Source organism: Pygoscelis adeliae, unplaced genomic scaffold, assembly GCF_000699105.1.
Source record: "Pygoscelis adeliae isolate BGI_AS28 unplaced genomic scaffold, ASM69910v1 Scaffold172, whole genome shotgun sequence".
NCBI classification, from domain to species: domain Eukaryota; kingdom Metazoa; phylum Chordata; class Aves; order Sphenisciformes; family Spheniscidae; genus Pygoscelis; species Pygoscelis adeliae.
In genome coordinates this window covers 6,963,278-6,983,863 of record NW_008824338.1, presented here as the reverse complement: position 1 = coordinate 6,983,863, position 20,586 = coordinate 6,963,278, and the positions used below count along the sequence as shown (strand labels likewise).

Below are 20,586 nucleotides of genomic sequence, written 5' to 3'. Positions count from 1 at the left end.
CCCCAGCGCGCCCGATGGCGGCAGGGCTTACAGCTGCACATCTCTCCGGTCCAGGCGAAGGAGATGGGAGAAGGTTACGTGACAGACGTTAGTCATTTCACTTACTGCACTAAGTGCTCAGGCGCTACAATAAAACACAATAAACTTTTATAAAGAACCTGTGTGAGACAGGAGGCACAGCAGTACTCGCCTTCTGGCCCGGCAGAAGGGGCCTCTTCAACGAGCTGTGCCGCAGGGGTCTTTGACAGGGACCTTTGCATTCTGGCTCTGCACGAGCTCATATCCAGGCTGAATTTGAAGGCTCAGGTGTAAATAATATGTATTGATATTAACAGTGTATTGCCATATATGAGTTCTTATTTCTTGTGATATGACACTCTAGCTGTATAAATTATACCTATGCCACGTAGCATGCCTGTGCGCAAACACATAGACAAATGCATACACGCTCCTTGCTAAGAAAAAAAGTATGCTTGGTATCTTAGGAATATGATGTAAAACCATTTTGTTACATTTCAAAAAGAAAGTGTATAACACAGAAGGGAGCGGTTTCTTCCATGTGCATATAGACAGTTAAAACAACAACAACAACAAAATTAAGAAATAATTATCCACATATTATGTGTGTATAAGTATGCAGCTAAATATATAAGTAAATGTATACCTTAAAATATTAGCTTTAATCATATTTGAGTAGATTTCATTGTTTTTCAGTAGGTGTCAGTAAAGGTCCAAAAGAGCCCAGATTTTCACTCTTCTGGCTATTGTTTTCTGAAGTCTTGCATCTTTACCATCATGTTTCATCACATCACTGTCATGGAAGTGCACAAACTAATTTGATCTGCTCCATCAGTTGAAATGACTCCTGTACTCAGAGGATTCAAATTATCCCTGCCTATATCCATGCAAAGGCTAGAGCTTCCTTTCCTCTTGCTTCCTAAAAGTCCATGGTGAGTATCTTGTTGCTGTCAGCCATCTGAAGGTTGTTGTACACACCTCGTGGTACAGGAAGGTTAGCAACCCTTTGACTGCATGTTGTGAATGGGTTTCTCAGGACTGCACCTAACAGGAGCAACTCCCTTCCTCTAGTATGTCTATACTGCAAGCCTAGTGACAGGTGGAATAGCAAAGCTAGCTTTTCACAAGGTAACCAAGAGCAGAATCACCCAACTGTTAAAAATACAGTGCTTAGCATTTATCTGTGGGGTAACGAAGTAGATTAGATTACTCCTTAATGCTTCCAGGTCCCTGAGGTAGCTCTGGCATCCATGAAGTGCAAAGTACTTGTACATAGACTTGGTAACAGGAGTACACCTGACAATCCCCTACGCCTGCTGACCCCCTATCTGATAGTGGCAGCACTGTCATTCCATATACCCCAAATCTGGTCTAGGAGTATCATGTCAGTCTGGAAGTGGGAAAAATTAGCTTTTGCTCTCAGCTCTGTTGCTAAATCTGTTTCATATACGTAAGTTAAATTTACCTGTTCAGTGTTTTAAGGCTCAGGGGTTTCTGTCTTGCTTTAACTCACATCCCCACCCTGTATTTCCTGTTTAGATTCTGAGCGTTTAGGAGGAAGGACCTATATTATCTGTTCACGCTGTGATTAAAACAACAGGCTCCCTTATCACAGAAGATTGATAATGTATGCCAACATAATACACCTGGAGATTAGTTTTAAGATTGAGGGATTAGCAATAATAAGCATCATATTGCCTCCTTTGTTGATACCTAAGGGTGAGTCATCTCCTTCCAACTGATTTACGATATATCAAAATTCAAAATTTAGTATCACATGTACGTGAAATGTGTATGAGAGTCCCTCAGATGGAGACTCCACTTAAGCTTCTGATTTCATCTAAGCCCTACAAGGCCATCCATCCCACTGTACTCTCTCATTGTGTTCTCTGCTGAGACACATTGCAGTTTAAACTCAGCAAAGAGCATCTACAGAGACTGAGGGGAAAAGCGCTCAGGTCACTACCCACTTCTTTTATGCTTATGGAAGAAGAATGGTGAGTATTGGAATGGTTCCACTGTCGAGGCAGCCACTTGAAAAATAATATGCTGGAAGCACGCATTTCCTTAACATAATCAACAACTTGCCTTCCATGTGATGAAATTTATGCTAATAATTTTTCTCTTTGTTCTTGCAAAGCAGAAGTTATTACAAAGTAATTAAAAAGCAAAAGTTATTGTCAGTCACTTTGTAATGTTAGAAGTCTGGCAGACATACTGCAGACTAGGTTGAACCCTCAGCTGTGCCGATCAGTTCTGTCCACGTGCAGTAGGTGTAGTTCTGGTGCAAATCTGCTGTCGATGAAGTTGTTCCACTGAAACTGCTGAAAACCACTTCTTGCCGATAAAAAAAAAATCGGGAAACTGGGAGCATAAACCACTTTGAACATACCTCTGCGTGAATACACCACCCACAAGAGAGCTACCAGGTGTGTTTCACGTACTCCCAAAATTCAAAGGAAGGTTTCAGGAACTTTTCTTCTTTTCATTTCCATGCAGAGGAACTTCTAATTCAGCCTCTGGAGGCTACTTTCCAACAAGTAACTGCTCTCTGAAGTTAACTCCATTATACATGCACATGTACGTGCTAGAGATTCAAGAACAACGTATTTTCTGTAAAGACTTTCTGAACAATTTTATTGAGGTAATTTTCTTCATTTTATATTTATATATATTCATTCATATATATCTGTTATTCAAAGAGCTAAACATTTGTCTAAGGCACTTGGAACTGTGCACAGCAGAGTATCCCTACAGTATAGTACTACTAGACAGCACACATTTTTTTTTGCTTGATAAATAAAAACACCATAAAACAAGCATAATGTATGTACTGTATTAAAAAGATAGTACACATTCTATTTTTCAGATGACAATGTTGGAATATATTTGTGTGTGTGTGTGTATGTCTGTATATATAGGTATATACTACAGTACAGATAAAACCTCAAGCAGCAGCTATCATTAATTTGTAACAATTCCAGTTATTTACATTCACAGATATCAACACACCTGTGTAAAACGCAGTATCAGACCAGCCACTTCTTAAAGTTACCATATTCAGTCATTCTAAGTCAAGCTGCTAAAATACAAATAAACACATTCATTTTATACTTGTTACGTAAAATACACACTGCATAAGCTGAAAAGTTACCGGTATTGATTCTCTACAGCCTCACATCTTTTCAAAGTCATTAAACGTGTGGTAAGTACATTTTAAAATGCCAGCAATTCTACGCTGATAATGTTTCAGATACATTTTTTATAGTTATCAACAACTGTCCAGCATGAAGGACAGTGGGGAACCAAGTCTTGAATTTTGTTTGCCTTGTTTTACTTGTAAATAGGAACATTTAGTGAAATTCAAGCGAGTTACTTTAGGCATAATTTCTTTCTATTTTAAATCAAATTAATAAAAACAATAGAGTATAAGCACTGGCCCAGTGCCTTTAATAGGTGGCACTCTCCATTATGTGCTGCAAAATTTTAATTCCCATGCATTCACATGAAAATTTCATTTCAGGTGATTGCATCCTGCTCATAGTATATTCAGCATGTAAGAACCTCCTGGCTTTTCTGGATAATTTCAAGACCCTACTGGAGCTTAACCACCTGCACCAGTGTGGATGGGTTATCAAGCCCTCCTTACTGGAGTCATCTCCAAGAGGTGTCCTTGCAGACGTGAGTGGAAGAGTCACGTGCACAAGGATTCTTAGCACGGAGTAGTACCCTGCCGCAGCGTATTGCAGCTCTGCCACAGAAATATGCATTCTTCAACGCCCAGTGTTTTAAGGTAGAGTTGGGTCTACAAAGCATGACACACTCGTATAGCCACGATTTACTGTTTGAGCAATTGCTCCGTGAAAAGCTGGGAAGGGACACAAACTTATTAGCTCCTGAGTGTACAGCAATGTGGTCTGCGGTGTTCTTGCACCTCTCCTAGGTTTGCAGTTTGGTTGTAAATGGAATTCTAGGGGGGGGGGTTGGGGTGTGGAAGGATCTTAAGAGCTATTTAAACGGTTGCAGGCAATTAGCATGTTCCATCTCCACACTCTTCCCACCCCTGCTCATACAGTTAGATTCCCATTCAAACAAGCCATTGATATTTTTTTGTTTCAAATCACACCAGGTAAAATAATTGTCCAAAACACAGGATTTCTTTAATTCCAAAATTTATACAAGTTTACAAATCAATATACCACCACACAAAGTAGTGAAAGGAAGAAGAGATATGTTCAGCAACATCTTACTATATTATAACAATGTTCAAAAGTGGTTAAATTTGACAGAGCATTGCAAGACTTTTTTATGTAAAGAATTAATGATGGAACAAGGAGATACAGAGAATACCATTACTTTCTTTGTTCCTATCCGATGCAATATTTAGCTTCTAGAAAATAATGAAATATTGGTGAAATGCTGTATCTAGTTCATGTCAGTTCTATTTCCATTAAAATCCCGAAACAAGATGGGAACACTGACAAAGTGAAACAAGATCTTATTAATCATTAAAGTTAATAAATAGAAACCTGTCAAAACATTACAGTGAAATATGTTATTTTTACTCCATCTCTCCCTTTCTTTGTATAGCTACACTTCCATAAGTTTTTTTTTTCAGATGTCTGTTAAATAGAAGCTTTATTCTGGGGAATTTACTTTGCTTTTTATTTGCTCCTCAAAATATTTTAATATCAACCTAATACAAACTTTCAGAATTGCTTTTTTTTTTTGTTCATCAAAAGCTAGGTCCCAGCAGTGAGCATTGCACTGAGCTTTGTACAATAAGAAAAAAGATAGCAACAATAATGGAGCTAAATGTGGGAGCTCTTAAAGGCAGGAGGCAAATATATTCTGTTTTTCACCCTGAGTATGTCTTTATTTTAGTTTACAGCAGCGGCACAGGTCTTAACTGCTTGAGATATGAATTAAAACAGATGACGTGAAAGCGTTAAAAGACGCAGTTCTGGTATACCTGACAATTTAATGCAAACGTAGGCTTTTAGCGTGGTTACTTTATCATTAAAGCGTTAACAGACATTAAGACACGGGCTTATATTCTGTTCTCTACTTAGGACGCCAGCAGTGCTCAGCCAGACCTGTCCTGCTGGTGCAGTCTGCCGGGTACCCAGTGTGGCTCCCCCTCCCCTGGCTCCGGCCCGCTGCCAGCTGCAGCTGGGGGGGGGGGGGTTGGGTTGATTCCCAGGCTGCCAGACTGGATTCACCTTTTTAATCTGTGCTCGCTCGATCTTCCTTCCATTTTATGATGATACGAAATTGTGGCTCAGACCATATTTATCATCAGGTTAAGTGACAGCTATTTTGAAACAAGTTCTCCGAGATAGCTGTAGTATTACTAGTCACAAGATCTGGGTTTGAAGCATCTCTGCTGGAAACAAAGCACTAATCTCACCTGGAAGGAGGGGTCTAATTTCGGTAATATCAGGGACATTTTCCTCCCTTTATTTCACAGCTTTCATTTGGTTTCCAAGGAAAAAACAAAGTAAAAAAAAAAAAAGGTCATTGATACGGTTTTTACATGTCAACGCTGAGGTTGTGGTGCTTCTCCAAGAGCTGCTCAGCGTGGCCAGAGCAGAAGGTTGGGCTGCCCTGCCCACACACACCACATCAGAGGTCGGTGAAGTCCACCACAGCAAGGGACGTGCACAACTGTAGGTAAAGGCTAAACCCAACAAATAAATACAATCTTGTAGACCTACAAATGGCTGCGAATGCTTTCAGTGATTTTGAAGAGAGACTGCTCCTGTTCCTACCTTGTTTCAAATCACCGGTCAAAATGGTATTTAGCTTAAATGATCGTTAGCATTTAGCTTAAATAGTTTTTTTGGTACTCGTTGAGTCAACACATACATCACAATTAGAGGAAATTCAGGCAGACTATTTTTCATCTGAAACAACGAATTTCAGTTATAATGACTAATACATATTACCTGAAAGAAGAGAGAGACGAGAGACATTCTAGAACTATTTCAATTTATGTGAAGAAGAAATTAGGATTTGATATAGCATCCATTCTTCTGCACCCACAGCAACACGCTGTGATGCGTGATCCTACTGATAAATGTGATATATGAGGTCATTTCAGAAACCACTACTTCAAGCGACTCATTTTCTCTTTGTGTGGATGTAGACATCCGAGTTCACACCTGACTCTGTGGAACACAGGTGTGTGTGTAAGGTTTGTCTGATGTTTTGGTTGACATTTAAATGATTTGTCCAACTTGATAAAAATTAACACATTGATCCCTTTTAGCCAGCTGGACTGTGTTGCATGGAAAGTGCTATTTTTTTCTTTGCCTTTTTTACATCTTTTTATTTTTTTCCTCAAGGATTACTCACTCAGGAATTTCTCAGGACTTACCCTGATTTTTCCCTTCTACCAGGCATGCAGCACCACAGAGAGTTAGGTACATGACGTATTATTTCCAACAGAGTGTTGTAGCAGCTTGAAGACATTAGAAATCATCAATACAGAGGACTAGGAGATACAGCAGAAGCTGACTTCAGGCAGCTCAATAAAAAGCAAAGTAAAGCAAACTTGCTTCACTGCACACAGTGACATACCAAAATCTTGTTATTTTTTATTGCATGGATAACACTTTACAGCTGTCGGTTTTCTGCCAGTTGATATTGAGAATGTAAAAATAGTATATACAATTCTAAGTCTGTGTGTGGGTACAATACACAACGGGTAGTTTGTAATTCTAATTCTGCAAGTATACTACATTTTTACATAAGCCCCAATAAAGGCAACTCTTTTTGTCCAGTTACGTAAATTTGCTTAAGTAGTTTGCTGAATTGTAGGCCAAAGAATGCATCTGATTATTTATCATCAAAATAATAAGAAATTATATAAGAAATTAAAGATTAGCTCAGCATCTCTATCCAGGCTAGTATTCTGCCTCTAGCAACGGCTTGTAGTGAATACTTTAAAAAACCCCCGAACCCAAACCCAGAAGGAGGATAGGGAAAGCCTAAGTGATACCTCACCTACGTATCCTCATGCCTTATGCCAAAACGCAGCTTGAAGAAGTCTGAGCCAGAAGTTGCATCCTCATCTGTAATTCCTAAACGAGAAGGTGCCACAGGTCTTGCCATCCGTGCTCCAGGCCTAGTACAGAGGAACGTCTTCTTGCAAAGTCAATTCCTTCACTTCGCCCTAAGAGTTTAATAATTTTAGTTCGCTTCTGCAACCCGTATGTATCCTGGCATGTCAGTGGAACTACTGTCTTGTATAAAGTTTATATAGTCTGACTTTACCTTTGTCCAAGTTATTCTGCCTGTGCAACAGCTATCTTTCTGCCTTTAGTATCTCGGCTGCTTTCGAATGTTTGAAAGTGATTAAGGCAACACTGAGGCCTATTTAATTGCTCCACTTGTTTCCTTTGAAGCGGAATACTGTGTTCTATACTTCAAAGTCAACACAGTAGGCCTTTATAGGATTTTGGACACACATTTCTAACTTTGGCAGTGACAACAACAACAACAGAAATTTTAACCAGAGAACTATTTATTAAGTGCTAGTGTAAGTTTTTAAGTTTACTCTAAAATTCTAGAAATAAAAATTAGGATTCTACCAGAATTGCTGACAAACCTTAACTCTAACGGCCTGATCATTCCTGCGTGATTTAGTGCCAAAGAATACATTTTCACTGCTTCCTTGATGTCAAAGTGGTGTTTCTATATTTATAAAATGATGGGCCTCACAGAAGCTAACCTGTTTTCTGCAAATGGAATCCTAATGCCTCTTATTGATTCCATTAAAAAAGGAAGGTGCTGCTTCCTTTTCTTTGCTACAAGCATGTAGATGGTTGTTTTATTTGGTTATTGATATTTTGGGGTCCGTACGTCATTGGGTTTTTACTAAAATGTAAGTGATCCTAACAGTCATACACATCTATCTTTTTAAAAAAAGGTTTGTCACCCTCTTTAAAAATAATAGAGTGCCAGCTGTTGGAAAGCACTCTTCTGTTACTAGAGTTGCTCTTTACTAAAATAATCCACTCCATTTATGCAAACCTGGTCTTGTTGTAAATATCAGTAAAGAGGGAGATCTAATTTTAGCCACCAAATTGCCTTCCTGCCTTTAGGCCGGTATCTAAACCAATAACCTTCAATTTTATAAACTAAAAACATTCCACAAGAATCTATTGCAGGTTCTGAGGTAAAAATCACATCTATGCACACCTTTTATTGCCTGAAAAGGAAATACTTACACTTCATAATTAAAAACTAAACAGGGCACATAAAAGACAAAAATAAATTGTAGTATGTACACACATTAGAAAGGATAAATAGCAAATATATCGTAATACTGCATTAAATGTATGCATATGTGAATTCCAGACCCCCCCAAAATGTTGTGTACATTAATTCAAAGGATAAGTAAGTGCTAATATAAGACAGAGAATTTCTTAGTGTAAACAACGCCACAGGCTTTTTAATAGGCCTTTGGGCCAACTTAGAAAAACCATGTATTGCCTTTCACACTCCATACCACTTAATTTTAATAGTACTGTATTCACAGATACAATTTCAAGATAGTATAAAAAATCATGAATCTAAGAAGCATTCTTCACACTCAACAAAAACAGGCCGCAGACACTCTAAGGATTTTCTGTTTGCTTTTACGAGACCACTGGCTGAAGACATACCGATTCATCTGGGAGTTCTTCCTCAAAGCAATGCAAGAGTCCTTAAAGGTGAGAAGTCACATTAGTAATCACTGCTCAAGCCTACTAGTGAAGACTTTTGTGCCCAATTCAATTCTGATTTTGGATTCACACTAGCACGATGTCAAAATTGTCACCACTGCCTGCCATAGGCGAGAAAGATAATGATCCCTGTGGTTTGAGTGGCAATTGACAGACAGCACGGAGTGTTTCTAAACATGAAGCATTTCATTGCATTCATAGTGTCAAGTTATTTGTCCTTCGAATCCTGTTTATGTATTTCTGAGGATCCAGAGTACGTCAACATTAAAAACCAAAAAATATATGACTTGTTCTGTATGAATGTTCAGTGTATTTTCTTGAAGCATGCTCATCGGGATTTTAAAAAAGACAGCTGAGTTACGCTAAGACTAATTTCTGGCAACTGTATTTACTGGCACCAGAGAAAATGACAGTTCTTCACTAAAGTACTGATGGCATGAGGACTTGTGGCTTTTTGTCTTTCTAAGACAGGCTGTGGCCACTAAAAAAAATACATGCACAGTTGCTCACTCTCATTTTTTTTTTTTTAAAATAATTCCTCCCACTGGCCAAGTGCCTCGTTAAGCAGTCCCATCCGTTCACTTTTCTCTGTGGGCCGATAAGCAAAGTCTCTCTTCCCTCACGCTCTCAGTCCTTTCCACATTCCCCCCTCTCAGTTACCCTCAGTCACAACCCTATGAAGTCTGATGAGTTCCTGCTAGCAGGCTCTCGAGCGATTGTCTTCAGCACTTCCTGACTTGTGGAGCTCCGAAGAAGAAGTCCACCGATTCATCTGTGTGGGCTAGCCACAGAACCACAGTTTGTCTTAACGCTGACAAACACTTCATGTGGGTTCTCCTCCTAGACAAATCATTTGTCCATTGATAAAGACGAGGGCCACATCCTTCATTAACCTCAGGGCAGGCTGTAGCACACACTCACACTCAGTCAAGTTCCAGTGCAATCTCAGGTCTTCAGGACGCAACGATTTCCCCAAAGAAAATTGTTACATGAAATATGGGATGTGCTCGAAGTTATGGACGATGAAACCTGAAATGACAGATCATTAAAAAACTCAGAATTATGTTATTTCAACTGGCAATGACACTGATCCTCATGCTGCTCTCACAGCTGTTTACTTTTGTTGCCTGAAGAGAATTATTCCCGATTTTCCTGGTCTCTGTGGGATTAGAGTCAGCCCTATTATCCCCCGCTGCCCGTCTCTCTCTACTAGAAAAACAAGCGGGGCTATGGTGTGGCTCAGGCACTGGTGTACACCTGCCTGTTCATACCGTCAACCTGTCACTGTGGTCCCGGGCAGAGTTTTGCTTGGGTCAACCAGCACTCTTCCAGCTACTGTCTGGGCACGGCTGGGACTAGCACAGGCCAATGGGCAGACTGGGTATGGGGGGACGTCACCCTGTTTTGGGGTGGGGGGAAGAAGCTAACTGTATGAATTCAAGCTGTGCCAAGCCTGCTGGCCTCGGGGCCGGAGAACAGTCTCCAGTCTGTTTTGTTTACCAACACAGATTGAGCCACAATTGCATCCACTATTTGGAGACACTGCCGGTAAATCAGAAAAGCTTTGCTAAGCCATAAAACTTGAATTTCCGTTTTTTAATCCTTCTGCAAAATGAAGCTAACAAAAATTCTGGATTTCTTTAAGTAAGCAACAAATTTTATAGCACTGCAGATGCGTTCTTCCTATTAACAGCAGCCGACTGTGGCACATGAAGGCCCAAATACACCTCACTGTTTTTTAGACTTTTAGGTAGGGCACGTACATCACTCCAGACTGCCTGTATGATGGACAGAAAGGTGGGTTGCTCCAAAGAGTGTCGCCAACCTTTTCCAGAATAAGTTAGGAGCCTACAGCAATTGAAATTCTAACTCAGCTTAAATGTAATGAGTCAAAGCGAAAGGGTCAGAAGGGCACCAATATCAGGTGCTCAACGTATCTGTCACCAGACTTCTAAATCTCCGTTTAAATGGCTTTAAAAATACATCTGTCCATGAAGTAGTAGAAGATGCAGCAACTTTACAACAGCATAGTCAATGATGCACCTAACACAGCAGATTTACACAAGTGTTTGTTTGGCACGTTTTCTCTTAACAGTTCCAGAGAAGACAAAAGAAAACAAGCCACACGTTACCCCTGTAATGTGGTACCGTACAATACAGGGATGCATTTCTCAAATACAGGAGGTGTGCACAAAAGCTGACATTCACAAGTGTGCAGCTCATTTGCTAAGTGAGGGTACAGTGCATTGCAAGAAAGACACAAGGTTTTTGTATTTGTGGAGAACAACAATATATTGGACTATAAATAGCATTTCCATTAGAAGCACTTTATAAACATCTACTAATATCCTCCTCCCAAACTTCTATTTATTTCTCTGTTTTTAGAAACTCAGTTTCTTGGATTCTGTTATGAAATAACAGAAGGAATCAGTCTAAATTACTAGGAGTAGAAAAACAGTTCAACTGACAGTCATTACAGTAAATGATGAACAATGAAAACCAGTGTTTTTTCTCTCGCAAGTTTAATATAAAATTTTAACAATTCAAAGATGTTGTAAATACTGATTATAATATTAAAGCGTCTTATATTGAATATGTAATAACAGAAGAAACCATATGCTATAAGCTATTTTTGTTTAATAAGCAGCTTCCTTGTTGTCTCATTCTATCACAGAACTTCACGAATAAGCCTTTGTTAACCAGCTGCCAATGCAAATGCCTTTTGGTTTGTATTATCTCAGCGATCTCCTTGAAAAAACATTAAAAGATGAGTAATTCATTCTCTGGCTAGAGACTTTTGTCTACAGTTTTCTTAAAACAAATCACTTCTGTTGTATCGATCCAAATGTAGTGGTGAACTACATAATTTTTAATGAGACGTCCCGGAGGAAACAGAATCTTTTTTTATTTTCAAAATTGCAATTGACTTAAAACATCTGCATCTAATCCTGCTCTTAAATTAACTTTTTCTAGTGTTACTCTGCTGACTTCTGTGCAACGGCTCCACAACATGACCAGTGAAAAAAAAGAGGGTGGAGAGGAAACAGAGCGAGCCTGATTTCCCTCAGGTTGAAATTCTTCCAGGACCCTATAGAATCATTGCCGGTATTTATCACAATTTGGCTGTGCCTATTTTTTACTCCATTTTCCAAGGCCCTCCTCAAAAAAAATAATTCACTTTTTAACTGGTTTGTCACTCCACTGGATCCCTGAGATTTTTGTTTCAGCTTTCAAGAATCCAGTCATAATCAGTCTCAACTGTTTTCAATTCTCGTGAAAAAATATCCAATTCTTTTCGTATGACTCATGCCTACCTCTACTTATGCTTCTATATTGCAATGCGACTCAAAAAACTTAACAACGTAAGCAGGGTGTTGCACTCCATCTCTCTCAGCACACAGCCAGGTTTCTATTCCTGCTCATTTTCCTTCTCTCCCTTGGGATGCCCATTTTTTTAAAGTAGTATTTTATATATTCTGAAGAAGATACACTACCCACTACCTGAAGAGAAAATGACATCAGAAGCCAAATGAAAATATACAAATCCATGTTTGAAAAGGACATTTTCTAATGGTCAGAATGCACACTAGAGTAAAACCCTGCCTCCTGGTTCATCTCCTGGCTTAGGTTTGCTGTCTGTGAAACTGGTTTGATGTTTTGAAAATTAGTTTATTCATTTTATGTCTACACTGAAGTGAGTTTACAGTACTATTAAAAAAAATCCATGTTTTGTTGAGAAAAAAATCACTGAAGTTGTGAAATCAAGCACTGAACTAGGAGATTCCAGAAATCACCAAACACCCATCTCCCATTGTGAATTTTCCTTGTGACACTCTCTTTAATTAGAGGATTCACACTCACTTGCTCGGACCCTGTGTTTGATTGAAACAGTAGCAGGAAAAGGAAGCGACCCAGTCTTGGGCAATTGTTTTTATCTGAGCTAACTCTGTGTGGAAGTGAAGACAATAATACTATGTATGCAATGTCAGCTGATCCTAACAGCAAGTTTTGCTTGCTGGTGGCAATTTTCAGCCCTTATAACTTCAAAAAAATACTAACAGATGCCATGGGGAAGGCAGCCTCCCTCCCCCTAGGAATAACTCTGCCGAATTTGAAGTCCTGCTAAAAACTGTGGACACTTCAGAGCTCTTTAAATAATAATGCTTCAGACAACATCTTGGTGTTATCCAAAGCAGAGAACAAAACACATTAGAAGTAGCAAACAGGGAATATTAGAACCCGACTTGTTCCCCAGAAACTGCTGCCAGGAGCCTAGGTGACCCTTAGGAAGCTCCCCAAAACACTGGTGAGCTTTTCTGAAGTTCAACACATCTAGTTTTCACTTACCAAACGCATCTACAAAAAGGTATACTTCCATGAGCAAGGGAGTTGCAAAGGACAGTTGGAATCTGTCCTTCTGCCAGAGAAGGACATCCCTTTTTTTGGCTTGAGGACTGTTAACTTCATCTGCGAGAAATGCTGAGTCCTTTCAAAGGATTATTTTTTAGATTTCCCAAACAATCTTTTTCCATGTAGCAACTGATCCACTGCAGCCACCTTCACTGCTGTATGAACTACCCAACTTCAGGGATGGCACCAGCAACACAGGAAATCCCAACAGAATCAGCGATGGGATTCAGGTGGGATTCAAGGGGACTCATGGTAGGAATCTATGCAAGTCATGACACAACTGCAGAGGACTTGCAGAAAGGCAGAGGGTTGCTGTCATACTCATCTCTCTGACTTATGCAAGAAGAGGGATTCACCCACCTGGTAAATTGCCGACTTTCCTCATGTACTTCCATTTCTGTGCTTTTAAATTCATTCAGTTCTTTCCGTATTGCTGCCTAATAAACAATAATGATATATGCAACCATAAGAAACATGAATCTTAAAGAGAGTAGAGTCTGAGAGGAACCTGGCCCTACTCTTGCAGGTTCCCTTACAGTTCCCATTTTCCAGTCTCCCTTACTGTAATCTACAGGTCTTACACATTTCTCATCATCAACATGAATGACTTTTTTCAGTTACAGCTATTTGAAGCAGTTATACACTACAAAGAAACCCAAAGCATCGAACACCAACAATAAACAAAGAAACATCAAATCTACTGCAATGGGTGAACCAACCCCCCAGTGAAATACAGCACTTGCTACAGACAAAAACAGGCAAGGGACTGGGTTACCTCGACAGTCACCTGCTGAGTATGCAACCCCGAGGGGATTGTACCTCCAGGCGCAGCCCCTGAGGAGCTGGTGAGTCACGCTGCCTGCACAGGCACTGTACACGCAGCAGGGGTCTTGTATCTCCCCGCTGAAGACACGAATTCAGGAATGCAAGATGAACAGCATTTTTTTAAGTGGAATTAGTCACTTGGTTTGATTAGTTTTATGTAAAATTACATGAAATATTTGGACATTTCAAGCTTGTGTTTTCAGATGGCAGAAACTAAAGAACAGCAGAAATTCAGTGCGCTTTGTAAATGCCTTGTTGCTTATGTTGACAGAGTGATTTACTTCATCAGGTACTACATACAATTTCTGAAACATTCTAATACGTACTACAAGGGCTTTTGTTTCCATGCCATACGCTTTCCTACCTTCACTGGGAAATGAAATGACAGTTTATTCTTACTCACTCTTTTCTTTCACCATTTTAAACAAAAGCAGTATCATTTCATCAATCCCTAAAGAAATCTCATCTGGTGTGCACGCCTTTCAGTGCAGGACAGACAAGCAGCATGATAAAATTATAGCATCACCAGACTGCGGTCTCATAAATGAGAAACTTCATTTTAAGTAGGGGATGGGTCCGTTTAGCCACAACAGCATGCTTACAGGAGGCTGCTGTAATAGCTAGGAAAGAGACGGCTATTTCTGAGCACCAAATCAGCAGCAAAGACACCAGAGCTCCAGCTCTGTAATATAGTTACAGTACAATTTTCTGTTCCCACTGGAGTTAGAAAAATTACTTCCTTGGGAAAAAAGGGCAAGGGAGTTTCCAGGCAACCCGGGGTCTGCCTTTCTGCTGAGGCCAACAAACATGGGGATCACAGAACCAGCCTTGGGCACCTGTTTGTTACAAAATGAATTGAGATTAAAACCTGCTACCCTAAAGTAGGTAGGAAGCTCCAGTGTTTTTTCTAGTGCAGTTTACCCTGGTTGGACCTAGGTGGAGGTGCTGGGTGCTCTAACCTTCCACAGACTATGCTCAGCACCTCCCAGAACCAACATCTACAAACACTTCTGGGTACGTTTTTATGTCTCCACCTTGACTTGATACGAGATTCTCCTTTGATTATCAGATAAGCTGGCATTCATATTAAAATACAAGCTGAAATCAAATCAGTGCTTCACAGTCCTTAGCTAAAAGACAGTGGGTTCTTGCACATATCACTTTTCATGCCAAGCACATCTCATAGGATTTCCATAAAAGTTGGTTCATATCCCGTGCTAAAAGGGCCAGTACTTTCTGATACATAAATTCTACAGCTTTCCTTTTATGAAGTGGTATAGGAGGGAAATGGAAGAGTATTTTATGGTAATCTTTGACTGATCTGGTTTTTAAAAGAGAATCACAGAATCATTTGTCTCATCCTTTGTAGTTAGGCAGAGGAACTATTAACTGCAGCATGTTGGGGGCAAGCTTCCCAAGAAGGTGTGCTGCACGCATACGGTCAGCTCCTGCACTGACAGCTGTGGCCAAGAACCCTTAGGAGGATGGAGCAGCTTCTACCTTTTCTCACTTGCATGAGTTGCAAAAGTAACTCTCGGTGGCAGTGATGCAAGCTTCTGCCTGCAGAAACCTTGCCTGAATTCCACGAGTCGTGGCCATCTTCGCTAACAGTGTGTGCCTGGCTTAGCAAGGCTTTAAAAATGCGAGAAATTCTGGCCTGAACTGCTGTAATGGAGGTGGCAGATATGCTCTTAATAGGCACCTGAGTGGGTTTTCTTAGCTGCAAGCAGTAGATGCATGGTAGTACCATGACAATCTCGCTGCCTCCAGCAGATGTCATTCGTGATGCTGGCGTCAAGAGAATGTAAACCAGAGGAAAGCCCCCCAAAAGTGACAGATGGAAGCATTTTCTTATAATCTACATTTGTCCCTTGCCTTGTCTGCGGGAGTTAACCTGGCCCAAGGCTTGTCGGCACGACGGTCGTAATCCGGAGAATCTGTGACCTCCACATACTCGTTAAATCGAAGGATTCTTCTTGCTTGAAGTTCAGCCACTGTAGGCCTCAGGCTGAGCTGTAAGCGGGAGGCAGAAATTAGTACGTTTAATAAGATGAAAGAAAATAAAATAAAAGCCGAGGGTATGATGTAATCTCCAGAGAACTTTAATGGTATTTCTAAATAGGGTCACTTTCAGGTGTCTAAAAAAAGGCACCATCCTGGGAGCGCTGCACGGGAATGGGGAAGCAGCACAACCTAATTTCTTCAATTATAAAAATAGTCTTTGTCGGGCAGGTCACAGAGAATCGTGACAGTTATCCCTGGAATATTATTGTGACTTTGCAACTGTCACAGCATTTACCCCTCTAGGCAGTAAGTCCATTTGCATTAATGACTACACAGTCTGCTGTGTTCAACTATAATACTGAAAATAAGCAGGATTTGGAGGTGCCTGCCTAACTATAAAAATTGTTTTTGAACATCTGGGTGTCATTACGATGCCAAATTGTTTCAGTCACCTCAAACAATATTCACTTTAATTAACTAAGGACGATCATATTAAGGGAACTGTATTTTTGCGGAGAAGGGCAGACTAGGGATACGTATGAAAAGTGCCCCCATCCTCTCCCAGAACGAGCTCCCAAAGTCAGGGCAGCAGATCCATAGCTGCTTGGTTTCCAGGGACAATGAGCGCAATCCCACCTGCAGCGGCCAAGACCACTGATGTGGTTAGAAGAACGGTGAAGGGATTTCTTAGGGCCCAGACTGCTTTGCTGCCCTCTCCGCTGCTCTAGGGGAGAGCGGATCTACAGGTGTGGCTGCCCTCAAACATACATGACAGCAGTGGTCATGCTCACAGAGGAAGCACGTGTCATTTCTCTCCCCTGCTTACAGGGACAAATATTAAGCATGGCCAGAGTCCGTATGCTTTTCCAGGTATGTGAAACTGGACAGGATGGAGTTTCCTCCAAGATGGACTTGGCTTGTACTGCTTTTTATTCAGATTTCTAATCTGGGGGCTTGACTGACGGACATTTGCAGTAATGTATACGCACTGATTTTTAGAATCTTATAAAAAATAATCCCATGTACACAAATACACAATACAAAAAACACATCATCACCTTTCTACTGAGTCTACGTTTTATTTCTCTTTTGGCTTCCTGTTCCTCTTCTTCATTCTTCTCTGTTTTCAGAAGAGATAAAAAGGAGTGAATATTTAAGTATTATAACTGCACATACTGTATTTCTCTTGGTTGAAAGCTTCAGGACTTCAAGTCCTGGCTCATGTTTCCTCATATTTCTGGGTGATCCTGCATGTATTGTCTGCTTTTTGGATTTTGTGTGCTCTCATTTCTTTTCCCCATCCTCGCTTCCCCTGATTCTGTAGACGTTTCAAGTCACCACTGTGGGTCAGGAACACAGCAAAGAGGAAGCACCTGTCACTTCCTTTCCATGTAACAGCAAATAAGAAGTACCCCGAAGGAGCTGCCTAATGTTTCATTTACTTATCCTAACATTAAAATCACTGTTGCTTTTACTTCCAACATGCCACCTACTGACTTTACAGTAAGAGTCTAATTATTCATAAGGGTCAAGAAAAAAGTTTGCTCTGAGTATCTGAATCAGCCCAGTGTCCTCTACTGCTACAGGACGCAATGAATCAATGACAATTCCTTTCACTATCATTTGTTAGTGCAAATTGGTTTTGTTACTTTAGTATTTTTTTTCTGATATTATAATGCGGGCATATGATTCAGCACTCAAGCCCTCTTAGTTAAGGGCCACTAGCTAGACCAAATGAACGAGTACAGCAGAAAATGACGTGCATTTTTTGAATGTATTTGGGCATGAGACTGAAATTTGCTTTTAACAAATTTCTGTGCTAACCAAACTCGATGTCTTGAGTGACAGTGAAAAGCACACTTTTTGTTCATATAGACTCAGCAGTTCTTTTAATAGATGTACATTTTGAAGAATATTATTTGCCCTTTCAGTCCACCTCTGACGGTTATATGCAAAGTTAACTTCGTTGTGGCTGAAATATCCCACCTAGAGATATCCGTAAAATTCTGATCCTGTTTTATTCATGGTTGGGGGTTATAGACTCCACGTTGCAGTTCAAGGCTAACTATAAATTTAAAGGAATTAATTTGTCTATTGTGGATGCAGCCAACCTGTATAGATGAAAAGGCAGTTTTAAATCCTGGTATAGTCTGATTTGCCCTGCCTGCTATGGCCAGCCTGCTGTGTTAGTATAGGCAACCTGACTGCAGAGGACCTTCTGTATCATGACTGACACACTGGAGACAACACTACGACAGGTCATCTCATGGTACTTGCAGATTTCCTTTGCTGACTCAAAGGCTCTCATTTAAGACGAATATGAGGGAAAGGGGAAGAGGAACAAATAATAAAAAACAAAAAGAAGAAAGTTACAGTAGGAAAAAGGCAATGCCAGCCCAAGACATGCTCTGTGAGAAGAGTCCAACACCAACCCCAGGTTTCCATCGGCAAGATGCAATCGCACAGCCTTGCTGCCAGGATTAGGTTGGATCTAGTGTTGATGGTGATTTTACTGAGATACTGAAATGTGAATGTAATTTATGGTTTATTAATAGTTTTTCTCTTAAATGGTGAAGAAATGGATGGCCTGTTTCCATAGAGGAACTGTAAACTGACTAAAACTGAGGAACGGAGAGTTAAAGATTGATCTACCTTTGTTGACTTTTTATTAATATATCTATCAGTAAACAAGTTGGGTGTATTTAAGGACTTACGACTTCAAACGAGAACTCTTTTTATAACATCTTCACCTAAGAAAATCAAAAGCTCTCTAGCTGTTTTAGGACAGGTAAATCATCTGTAAGCTTCTGTTTAAACATACTGTCTTTGCAATCAATAGATGTAGTAACTGAGGTAATTAAACACAAACTATTAATTTGGGGTTCCATTCACCTGGGAATCATTTGACATAAAAAATTTTGTCCCTTCGTGAACTGAGTCACTTAAGTCCTACCTCAGAAATTCTCCAGAAGCAGACACAGCAGAAAAAAATGCAGCTGGATATACACATTGCGGTACTGCCTCTTCCTTAATTTAGTTTGTAAAATACTTTCTGCATTATTCATATCTTGACATTCTTTGCTATCTAAACCACTGTGTCTCCTAAGAAGCAGCAGTAAGATGCTTGATGTAAGAAATAGGGGCTCACACTACTTAATGCATACCTTAAGAAACAACTACCAACAGCATGGCCACCTGAAATATTGTTTTTCTATATTTTGGGGGAGGATAAAATAACTCAGAAAAGTTGATCTGGACATTTAGGAAGGTTGACGGTTAGCTGCCTATCCCAAGCTGTGAAGCTACCTCCCTGTGGGCTGCAGACCCAGAGAGCAGATGACTGCACGATGGCTGGACACGGGAAACCACCTAGAAGTGGGAGATGAGCAAGGCCATCATCTTAGCTGCTGGGCAGAGAGTCCAGGCAGGTTCTGGAGGAGGCTGGTGAGGAGGGCTGGAAGCCCACCTTTCAGAGGACAGCTCTAACAGGAGGCACCAGGAGCTTCCTTCGCTCCCGGGAGAAGCAGGTGGGGATCGAACCTGTGGGGAACAGACAGTCTTCTACATGAGAGGTCAGGGGACAGGATGTGGTTTATGTATTCAAGTGGGTTTACTTCTAGGAATAAAACTCAAGAGATAAAGGAAAAGGGACTGAAATCTGGTGGCTGCTCCTAATATATTGAATCCACTGTTTGGCAAACGGCCCTCCGTCTGTGGCACTGACTCGTACCTAAAGCACCTATTTCCCACCTCCAGCCTGCTGGGCAGAGTGTTGCTTTAAGCCTGGTGCTACAGAAACACTGCTCTGATACAAATTCCTACCAACAGTAACACCTGCAGCGTATTTTTGGTCTTTTAAGGTGAAAGTTTTGAAAGTTGCTATAGTGAGTTAAGAAGCTGTGTGGAACGAAAAATAATGGGTCTCATGCTCCTGCTTCCTTCAGGTGTTGTGGAAAATTCCAGCCGGAGGGCCATGTTTTGGCTGCAGGTATGAACTGACTCGCTTGCCCAAACAGGAACACACTAATGCATAAGAACACACTTCTGATTGCTTTCCACCTTAAAACCAGATCTAATCTGGGTGATGTGGAGAAAGAAAATATAAACACAGCATTCCCAGCTGCAAGTCCCCTCCTCAGATGTCCCGCTGCTGCCGTACTGGCAAAGGACCAGCCCAGCGAGCGCCCTTTGCTTGCAGGAGCCTCCAGTTAGATCCCGGCAAAACTGTGGCTTCCCTCCTTCCCTGCCTGCAGCTCCTAGGAGGTCAAACTGGGATTTGACTCCTAATTGAAACAATTTTGTTTAGCATCACTTATTGTGGCCTTTGAGTTAAAAAAAACACCGGTCATCAAAGCAGAACAAGCAGCTTCCCTGGCATCTATACATTATCGCTCCTGCAACTTTTGCCATATTAAATCTGGTCACCTTCTGTTCTGTGGGACATTTGTTTCATAGCAGAAGGGGAAAAGAGACGAGAGAAATTGTTCTGCCTGAGGACTGCTCCGTTCTTGACCAGAAAGTACTCCCGGAGCGTAAAACCGAACTTTCCATTGTGTCCCTATGGGATTAGCTATGTTTAGACTTCTCTGTGGGCTTG

The 20,586-nt window shown here is 40.7% G+C and overlaps 2 protein-coding genes across 2 annotated transcripts in view; both read right to left on the bottom strand.

Moving 5' to 3' along the window:
- The window catches only part of LTV1 (LTV1 ribosome biogenesis factor), an 18,198-nt gene extending 11,064 nt beyond the window's left edge, over positions 1 to 7,134 (bottom strand). The window contains exon 1 of the mRNA XM_009319155.1: positions 7,031 to 7,134. Coding sequence (XP_009317430.1) covers positions 7,031 to 7,134 — 104 coding nt within the window. The remainder of the gene's footprint in view (positions 1 to 7,030) is intronic.
- Positions 7,135 to 8,196: 1,062 nt separating this feature from the next.
- The window catches only part of PHACTR2 (phosphatase and actin regulator 2), a 63,184-nt gene continuing 50,794 nt past the window's right edge, over positions 8,197 to 20,586 (bottom strand). The window contains exons 9-12 of the mRNA XM_009319154.1: positions 17,048 to 17,109; positions 15,861 to 15,998; positions 13,521 to 13,597; positions 8,197 to 9,779 (exon numbers count right to left, since the gene is read on the bottom strand). Coding sequence (XP_009317429.1) covers positions 9,764 to 9,779; positions 13,521 to 13,597; positions 15,861 to 15,998; positions 17,048 to 17,109 — 293 coding nt within the window. The 3' untranslated portion in view covers positions 8,197 to 9,763. The remainder of the gene's footprint in view (positions 9,780 to 13,520; positions 13,598 to 15,860; positions 15,999 to 17,047; positions 17,110 to 20,586) is intronic.